At 35.0% G+C, this 10,478-nt stretch overlaps 2 protein-coding genes across 2 annotated transcripts; one reads left to right on the plus strand and one right to left on the minus strand.

Annotated features, from left to right (window-relative positions):
* Window positions 1-4,299: 4,299 nt before the first annotated feature.
* LOC130814273 (pleckstrin homology domain-containing protein 1-like) lies at window positions 4,300-5,185 on the plus strand. Its single transcript, XM_057680371.1, has one exon. It carries the CDS (start codon window positions 4,458-4,460, stop codon window positions 4,887-4,889), a length of 432 nt encoding a protein of 143 aa, XP_057536354.1. The 5' UTR covers window positions 4,300-4,457; the 3' UTR covers window positions 4,890-5,185.
* Window positions 5,186-5,625: 440 nt separating this feature from the next.
* On the minus strand, window positions 5,626-9,397 carry LOC130814272 (putative receptor-like protein kinase At3g47110). Its single transcript, XM_057680370.1, has 2 exons — window positions 6,483-9,397; window positions 5,626-6,211 (listed from the first exon to the last, which is right to left on the minus strand). The coding sequence occupies exons 1-2, from the start codon at window positions 9,181-9,183 to the stop codon at window positions 5,799-5,801; spliced, it is 3,114 nt and encodes a 1,037-aa protein (XP_057536353.1). The 5' UTR covers window positions 9,184-9,397; the 3' UTR covers window positions 5,626-5,798.
* Between the last annotated feature and the right edge of the window lie 1,081 nt (window positions 9,398-10,478).

Raw genomic sequence — 10,478 nt, forward strand, 5'->3', positions numbered from 1 at the left:
TCAGATTATTCACCCTCTAAATTTGCTCCGAATAAAACTCGGATTATATTTTTTAGTTCATAAACTCGGAATTGGATTATGCATACTCCAACTTTGTTCTGACTTGGACTCTTAGATCTCCGACGCAGTTTCGATTATTATCAAGCTTTATTCTTATCGATATTACTATTGTTTAAAAGCATAAAAAACTAATTAAATATCATTTCAAATACATTAACAAAAAAATACACCCTTCAAATTATAGAATCACAATTAAAATCGTTAAAATCGTATAGAATTGTAGAACCACAACTAAAATTGTTCGATTCTACCGTATCTAAAAATACTCCAAAAAATGCTAAATTGGACCTAATTAGCCCGTCCAATCAACTATATCCCTGAACCATAACTTTTACTTTTTTGCTTTCTAATGATTAAATTGAGACGCATAACCATAATGTGGCTCTTTTATGAATAGCACATGTGGGAGTTGGGACTCTTAGCCTTTTTAAGAAACTTCTTGCTACCTTAGAGTTGTTTTTTTTTTATCTTGATTATTAGTTGAGACTTTCTTTTATTTGGTGTTACTGACTTATTAAACAAATAAGAAACATATATGTATTTTTTTAATAATAACAAATGTTTTAAAATATCAAATGAACTTTAAATGTTCTTTTACAATAAAAATGGTTAAAGAATATACATAAGCAATTACAACTTTTTACTTTTGCAAAATTCTTTAGTCAATTCATTTTACGATTCAATTCAACGATCCGATTATGAGAATTGTTTTCGATATAAGTTAAATTTACACTTTTAAGAACTTTGGCTATAATTCACCTGATCTCTCTTTAAATAATCAATTATGAAACAGAAACTATCGTGTTTAAACTTTGAGTATTATAACTATTTTCAATTAAGGGTCGTGTGTGGGTCGAGTCCTATTGAGTGGAAGTCGGGCTCAGGTCGGATTGAGTCAAGTTAAAGTCGGGTCTAGTCGGAGTTGGATTAGAGTAGGAGTCGGATCGGAGTATTGGATTTTTATGAGGTCAAACTCTGATATGTGTCTCAATCAGACTCAGACTATATAATCAAATTTAGAGTCGACTGTTTTTTTTTTGGACTCGAATCGAATTAAATTTCTCGCATTAGGTCGAATTAGGGGCGATTTCAGATTGTATTTCCATCCCAATACTAGAATGAATTTCATTTCTAGTATCTTGGACCAGTCATACATGAAAATTAGGTACAAAAAGATTTAACTTTTCGTTGTCTTTTACTTCGTTTAGGAGTATAGTGAATAATTTCTTATTCATCTAATAGTTGAGAATTATCAACATAGAGTGGATTTTCGTATTGGTTACTATCAACTTCTTTATTGGTACCTTTTTATAGATTTCTTTTGTTACCAATTGATGAATATCTATTTTCATAAAAAATTAGATCCTTAGACTCTATTATCGAATAAATCAATATGAAGTCTTTCTCTCTAATTACATTAAACAAATAGCTTTTGCCATAGTTAGCATAGCCTATAATTATGCGTTATATCCCTTGTTCTCTGAGTTTCTTTCTTTTGTTTCCTAGCAATCTTACTATAGCCCTACTCCCCAAACTTTAAGATAACTTAAATTGAGTTTTCTTTTGTACCAAAGTTCACAAGGAGTTTCCTTATTGGTTCTCAATGAAACCCAGTTAAGAATGTGAGATGCCATCAACATTGCTTCACCACAAAATCCTTCTCAAGCCTGAGTAGGATAATATCAAGTTAACCATTTCTTGAAGAGCTCGATTCTTCCTTTCCGCCACAATATTTGATTGTGGTGAATAATCGGCGATGATTTTATGTAGGGGTGTTCAAAAATTATCCGTCTTGGGAAACCCGATTTGAATTCTCCAGTATCCAATTATAAAAATTGCATAATTTATCCGGTTAACAAAATCTGGATATTTCGGACCGGGTATCCGGTATTCAGTTTTTTATTATTATTATTATTATTATTATTATTATTATTATTATATTTTTTTTCCTTTTTTTTAGAAATTGAGAATTTCATTTCACCAAAAACAAAGACAATACAACACCAAGAAAGAAAATTTGACAGATGAATAGAATGTATCAAAGTAAAGTGTTGACATCTCTTAGAAAGCACATACTTCGACGTAGGTTTAGGCCTCAATATCATGTTTGGATTTGGCATGGTGAGGAGGGATTTACGAAGAAAAAAGTGTTCAAGAGAATATGCATGAAGAAGGTTTTGCTCATACGGTGGAAGAATAATAATAATGTGTATCAGACAGATGAAGATAATGTCAATGATGATGTAGATTGTGTTGATGAGATAATAGAAGGGGTTGAGGATGAGTTAGAAAAACGAATTTGCAAGCCAACCCTATAATGGCATATCAAACAATGGTCATATACACTATACACGTTTGCAAACCAACCCTATAATGTTTTTAAATACCAAAGATAAACAGTTCTGAAACCCAACATTGTTATAAAGCTGATTTGAAAAGAAAGTTTACAATTATGTCCTCAATTAAAACAATTAAAACAAATTAATCTGACGCATCCAATAAAATAACTGGGAACTTTTTTTTCGCAAGTAAATAAACTTACATATATTAAAAAAACCAACTATTGACTTAATTCAATATTGACCTGATCGATAAAATTCCATAACCGACTTCTGTTCGAAAAATAAATCCCGAACCCGATTAGCGCCCGAAAAAACAAACTAATTATAAATCGATGAAAAGCCCGAACCTCAACTAATAACGAACCAGTGCAAACCCGTTAATGCGAATAGCCGTTGTTAAACCGGCCCATAACTAACCGATATTACCCAAGTATGTCTCTTCGCGACATACAAGCTATAACAATCGATTCAAAATTCGATCGAACCGAATGACACCTATTCAAAATCGACCCAATGACACGAATGAAAACATCTAGTGGTTACTTCACACATTTGGTTATTTACTGGTGCCCGATGCTGAAGATGTAGATGTACAGCGTTATGCTTGTATGTATTGTTGGGCCAGGGTGCACTTGGTTTCCCCTACAGACATTTATGGATACTTTTAGAGCTCCTTAACCGAAATTGACATGATATAGCATCATATAGCTAGGCCAGGGCGCACTTGGTTTCCTCTGCAGACATTTATGACGAGCTGGTTCAATCAAGATAAGGAAAACAACCAGTGACACTGCGGTCCACTTGTCATTTTGCAGGTGCTACGGAACTTTACTTATATTTAAAGAATTATGACATTACTACACAACGTTAAATATATAAACATATCTTATACAATTATGGATAAGGGAGCATATTACTCTTTGCACCCCTGCTATCCAAACTCGAGGACGCAGGGGAGTTGACGGTGAGCCTATTCTTCTCCGTGTTGAGCCGATGGATCCTTCGAAGGATGAGCCATATAGATTGAGATGACTTGTGACTCGATTGAAACTTTCTCACACCTCACGAGGTGTATATCTCATGTGACTACCCTGAACGGGTCAAGGCGATAGATTAGTATGCACCCGACGAGGCCTTACCCATCAGAACACCATCAGAAGCTACACGATGTGGATCGTAGAGAGAAGACTACGGTGAACCGGGATGCGTATCATCGAGGATACATCAAGGGGTGGGAGAGAAGTTAAGATTAAATAGTTCTCAGGGAAGAAATATATGAACCGATAGATTACTATGATGAATATCTCATTTGGTATCGTGGACACACCCAACGGTTCATGAGTTGAATATATCAACCAGAATAGTCACTCCCTTTGAACTACTCTCTGTTTGGCAATGCCATTACATGTGATGGTGAGTCCTTTCTTTTTTATTTAAATATGATAAACTGAAAAATGTTACTTGTAAACGCAACAGATGTTGCACATTCGTGACTACATACACTCACATTGACATATATGTTTTGTACAGTTGAATGAAGTGCTCAAAATGAGCGATAGTGTGATGGTGCGTCTTGGTTATGCGAATCTACTTTGACCATCATTTATAAGGCGTTATAGAAAAAAAAACACAAAAAAACGCTATAAGAATGCTGGCTCAGCCAACCATTTATTCGTCAAGGCAAGAAGCTCAATGAGTAGTAAAATTAGGGCAAACAAAATCATTATCTTAAGTAGCGTTTTCACTTAAAGTGAAATTAATGTCTAAATTATATTTCATTGCATTTCTTAAAAGTCTACAACCCATTTATAAGGTCCAAAATCATTGAATGAGATTTTCTTTGAAAATTATTTTTATTCGATGAGAAATTTTTTTATAAAATAACATTTTTTGTTTAATCTTTCTACACACGAATTATGAAATTGTAACCTCTCTAAAAAACTAACCCACACATACTTTCCCCATTCTTCTTTATTCCACCCTGTTAACTCTCCCATCTTCAACCTTCCAATCAAATCCCCTTCTCTCTCTTCATTCGCTCTCAACCCCATATCAATGGATGCAATCCTAAGAGCAATCGGGTCAGGCCCAAACCCAGAAGATTACTCAGGTATAGACTTCTGGTCCAACCCAGAGCGGGTCGGGTGGCTCACAAAACAAGGCGAATACATCAAAACTTGGAGACGTCGTTGGTTCGTCCTCAAACAAGGTAAGCTTTTATGGTTCAAAGAATCCACCATAACCCGCACCTCTGTTCCTCGTGGCGTTATCCATGTGAGCCGTTGCCTTACCGTTAAAGGGGCCGAAGATTCCATCAACAAGCCTTCCGCGTTTGAGATCTCTACCTCGGATGGTTCTACTATGTACTTTATTGCTGATTCTGATAAAGAGAAAGAAGAATGGATTAATTCAATTGGACGATGTATTGTTCAGAATTCACGATCCGTCACTGATTCTGAAGTCGTTGACTATGATAATCGTCATTAAATTTGTTTGAAGTTTGTTTTTATGAAATTTGGTTATGGATGATTATGATTACTAATTTCGGATGATGATCATCATATTGTAAAGTTAGTTTACTAGTTAATTTTATTGTCAGTCATCTGGTTTTTGAATTGCGGACTGATATTGCTGATTTTTTTTGTTTTAATTGTTGTGATCTGACTTGTGGAAATTTAGGGTTTTATGTTTCCAATTTTAATACTTCTATCTCTAGAAAATTCCAAAATGGTAAGTTGTACAAAGATTAAAAATAGTAAAACTATTTAAATAAATTGTATAAATAGTATTAATGGATACAGTTAAAATGGATAAAGGAGACTAAAATTATTCAAGCAAGTGGCCGACACATTTCCATGAAAGAAATTATAGCACAGAATTATAGGCGTACTAAGAAGAAAGAACAAAAGTATGATAATCTCGGAGAAGGAAAGTAGATAATTTGGGGAATTGTTTGGTGATAATTGACAACGATCATTAATCCTTCATTATTATTCCAATCAGTTTGGAAAGGTTGAGAAATGAGTCGAATCAATGCCATTATCACGAGGGTTCTCGATAGAAGAGAGCTCTCAACTCGAGATAGAAATATTAAATGACAGATTTGGGAGATAGAATACATATTCGCAGAGCTAATGGTGGGATTTGGGACGAGATTTGATAGGTGAGCATTCATAAAAAAAAATCTAATAACTAATGTTTTTGATGAAAACAACGGGTGAGATATGAATTCGAGATCTGTTCTTTAAAAGACTTAGATTTTCACCGATATAATCCTTAAATTACTCAACTACTAAGCGTTCAAAGGGAAAATTCCAATAACTTGTAAGCTATGATAACAAAATAATTACAGAAAATTTTCATTATTAAATCTTTGTAGTTGATCACTAAATCCTGTTAGTGAGAGAAACCATCATTTTTGAAACCCTTGTGTAGTTTAGCTTTAATACATCTGTCTCTTATTGGAACGAGCTTTGATATTACATCTTCCATCGTCAATCTGTCTCTTGGATTTTCTTCTGAACACATTAGTCCTACCCGTAATACGTCAGTTATGCACTCCATCTGTTCATGCCTTGTGTTACACTGATTTTCAAGTGTAACTTCTATTTCCTCATCCTCGGACAGAAGTGATTCATCTACAATGTCTATCACTTGGTCAGGCACAACCATTTTTATAGAGTCATGCATATTGAAATTTCCTTGGTATTGCTCATCAGTTGGTTTTTTTCCAGTGAATATTTCCAGCAGCAAGATTCCAAAGCTGTAAACATCCCCATAAGTCGACATTTTGCTGGCCGTCCCATACTCTGCAAATTGATAAATTTGTTAACGGGCTAGTACACAACAAAACTTGCATAAGTGGAGAGTTGGTTGTACATAAACCCGATAAGTTTCCATCCTAAAACCAATTGGTAATAGGAGGAGTAGCCTATCAAGCTTATATGTTAGTCAACCTCTTTCTTATTATTCAATGTGGTCATATTTAGGTTATTTTTTCAACAGATTACATCAGAGAACTTCTCAATGAGTAGTACAAAACTTGAAGATAACTACATAAATGCTAGGGGGTGTTTGTACCTGGAGCAGCATATCCTATGGTTCCTTGAAATCTAGCTGTGCTGAGCTGACTTGCGATGGTATTATCTTCAGATTCTGAATGAAGCCTCGCCAAACCAAAATCACTGACATGAGCAGTAAGGTCTTCATCCAAGAGAATGTTGCTTGGCTTCAAGTCGCAATGAATGATAGGTCTATTACACTCTTGATGGAGGTAGTACAATGCATAAGCTACATCGGTAGCAATGTTAATTCGCTGCCAAAGGTTCAGCCGTTCAGTTAGCTGTCTATCTTCTCCATGTAACCAAGCTTCCAAGCTTCCATTCGGCATGTAGTCATACACGAGAGCTTTGAAATCATTTCCCTGCAAATCTGAACTCGAGCATGCTGTCAAGACCCGTACAAGGTTCCTATGCCGTATGTTCCTTAGAGCATTACACTCAGATATAAAGCTCTTTAAGGCTCCATGTTGTTGAAGATTGAGCACCTTTACTGCCACAGTTTTTTTGTCTGTTGAAAGGATACCTCTATAAACAGCTCCAAAAGTGCCCGAGCCAATCAAGTTAGCTTTGGAGAACCCATCTGTAGCGTTGAAGAGTTCTTGGAAAGAGATCTTGGGAAAAAACCGTTTGGAAGTCGATGGAGAAGGGAGTTTTTCCCTCGTTCTCTTTCTGGTGCAATAGAGAACTAATGAAAGCAGCACGAGACCAAAAAGCGTAACCAATAGCACTGCAAGCAAGATATACTTGAGGCCATTGTGTTTTTTGGATTTTCTTTTCTTGGTTGCAGGACATGGGTTTAGGTGCAATTCCGGTATCCCTCTGCACAGCTTACTATTGCCTTTGATGTCGAGTGCTCTTGAATTCAGAAAAATTCCATGCATTGGTACTTCCCCATCTAGTTCATTGAATGAAAGATTTAGTTTCTGTAGGGCAGACATGTTTGCCATGTATGATGGAATCTGTCCTGATAAATTGTTATGAGAAAGATCAATTATTTGGACACTTTTTAATTCTCCAAGATAAGGAATACTTCCCTGAAACAGATTGTGTTGCAGATACAGTTCTTGCAATCCCAAGCAATTCCTTAGCGTGGTTGGAATAGTACCTGAGATATTATTGTGTGAAACATCCAAGGAGACTAGTCCTGTCAATATTCCGATTTCAGATGGCAACGAACTGTTGAAATGGTTATTAGACAGGTTCATGTAGTATATTCCGATTGGGCGAAACATTTGACTTGGAATGGCTCCAGAAAATTCATTATCTGATAAGTCCAGAATCTCCAAACCTACATAATTTCCGATGCTTGATGGCACACTTCCTTCCAAGTAGTTCACACCGAGGAGGAGTTGTGAAAGCCCAGTAATGTTATCCAACGACGGGATTTGCCCTGTCAGATTGTTTGCACCTAATGACAAAACTTGCAGGTTGGAAAGCTGTCCAAAGCTAGATGGTATACTTCCCATCAAGAAATTATTTTCTGCTGCAAATACATACAAACTACGAAGCCTTGATATGTCTTCTGGAAGTTTTCCATGGACATAATTTGTTCCAAAGCTTAGCCATGTCATCTGGGTAGATAGGTTGGTTATTGAACTGGGCAAAATACTTTGAAAATTGTTGTTTTCGAAAGACAGAAGATCGAGGTCGCTGCAGTTGCTCAACGAGACTATAAAGTCCAGATCTTTACTGTTGCCTCCTAGTAGATTTTCCTCTAGGTTGACAGAGTTTAAATCTTTCAAGTACCCAAAGTTTAAGGGTACATCACCAATGAAATTGTTTGCAGAGATATCAATTTGGGTTAAACTTGAAGCATAAACCAGGGATGGGGGAATACGCCCAGTAAAATTATTGGATGATAGAAATAATGCCTGTAGTTCAGGAAGTACAAGGCCTACATCAGGTCTGAGAATACCCGAGAAACTATTATAAGCCAAAGATATGACTTGAAGGGAAGACAAATTATAAATAGAAGATGGAAAATTTCCATAGAATTTGTTTTCCGCAAGGGCTAGTTGATTCAGAGAGCTAAGCAAGGAAGTTGAGCTCGGAATTTCTCCTTCAAGTTGGTTGCTCATCAAAAAAAGCTTATGCAGGGACGACAGGTTACCGATTGACTCTGGAATAGTTCCGGTGAGATTATTGGTATGCAGAGAAAGAGTGGTGAGTCTTGATAGTGATCCGAGCACTGGTGGAATTTGGCCGTGAAGGCGATTATGTCCTAAAGCTAGATATTCAAGTTTTGTGCAGTTGGACAAAGTGTAAGGGATAGTCCCTTGGAAAAAGTTATAGTTTAAGCCTAACTTCTGAAGCCTGATCAAATGTCCAATTTCTGAGGGAATGATTCCCCTGAAGGAATTGTTTGCCAAATTAAGGATTCTGAGGAATGAGAGATTCCCTATAACAGGTGACAGTAAACCTGCCAACTTCTGTTCAGGCAGGTCTAACCTAACGACTCGTTGGTGGTGCTTTAGACTGCAGGTGACACCAGTCCATCTACAAAAACCTCGCGAATCATTCCAAGTAGCCAGAACTCCTAGAGATTGCTGATCAATATGGGATTTGAATTGGAGCAGCCCCTCTTTATCAGTTCCATGCTGAAGTATGGTTGAGTAACAATGACATAGTAATGACAAGGTAAAGAACAGAAAGAACAATGTCAGAAGGGTGAATTTCAAGCTAAAACATTTCATGGAGGCTAGAACATAGAAAGTACTCATAATATTATAAAGTAGAGATAGTTTTTGAAGAGGAATAGTAAACAAGATTTAGAAGCTGTGGGTGATATTATGCAGTGTTAAGTATATGTTATAAGTATTAATTAGTATATAAATATTGAGCTGCTGATTTTAAAAAGTTGACTAATAGTGGAAATGTTTCATCTGATGTTTCCTTGAAGTTGCTTAAAATAATTTTCTTTTAGAATTTGTTTTCGGTTAGAATCAATCTAGAAGACCCTTACCAATACTGAGCAGTGACGAGCACTGACAACTCGATTGCTAATCATCTTTGTAATGTGTTAGATTCAGGATATGTTTTACCTTACTTTGCTCTGAATAAAACAGCAAATAAAAGTCGGACTTTTTTTACCCTACTTTCGAGCGGAATTAGATTTTATGTCCTCTGATTTTACTTAGACTAGGATTCTCAATCCTCCGGAGGAGTCGGATTATGACATCTACTTAAATTTTTTTTAACGTTATGTAAATTCATAACAACAACTTCAATAAGTAGCTAACTGCGAATTTTACTTAAAAAATATTTTTTGAGCTTTTATAAATAATTAACATAACACATTAAACATAGATTTATACATTTGGTACTTTGATTGTTCGAACGGGTTTTGAGTACGATATTTTATATTAGGTTAATTGTGAGTTTTAAGTGTACATATTACTTAAATATCTTTTCGATTTGATTATACATCATATGATGTTTAAATAGTGGTCAATTAAAACTTTGTTTATGTGCTAGATAAGTTTAACTTAGATTGTTATTAGATTGTCAATCATTTCAACCATTAACTAAATAAAATTTATTTGATTAATCTAATTTTGCTTTAATCAATTTTATAACACTTTATGGATCAAACTTGATCAATTACTTGGAAAAATCTTAGAAAAGAAATTTTTGCATAAAACACAATAATAGGTCTCCATCAATTTTAAAATATAAAATTTGTATAAAATAAATTATACACTTAAATATTGGGAAAAAGTCAGAGAATTCTGATACAACTACGACTTAGTGTTAGATTGATAAAGGGATAGGACTGAAATCGGTAAAATCGGAATGTAGCTACAAATATGTATTAATATGCTCTGGATAACTGATGATCAAGTATTTTTGTTATTTTTTAACGTTTTAAGGTGTAAATCAAATTTTTTTATGTCATGTAGTAAGTTATTTAAACTGCAAATCAAAAAGAACATGAATTTTGTGATCCTATTGATATAATAAATTTACATATATTCATATATAAGTGATAAGTGAAATATATATTATAACATAATTT

The sequence above is a fragment of the Amaranthus tricolor genome, chromosome 5 (genome assembly GCF_026212465.1).
Source record: "Amaranthus tricolor cultivar Red isolate AtriRed21 chromosome 5, ASM2621246v1, whole genome shotgun sequence".
Lineage (NCBI taxonomy): Eukaryota > Viridiplantae > Streptophyta > Magnoliopsida > Caryophyllales > Amaranthaceae > Amaranthus > Amaranthus tricolor.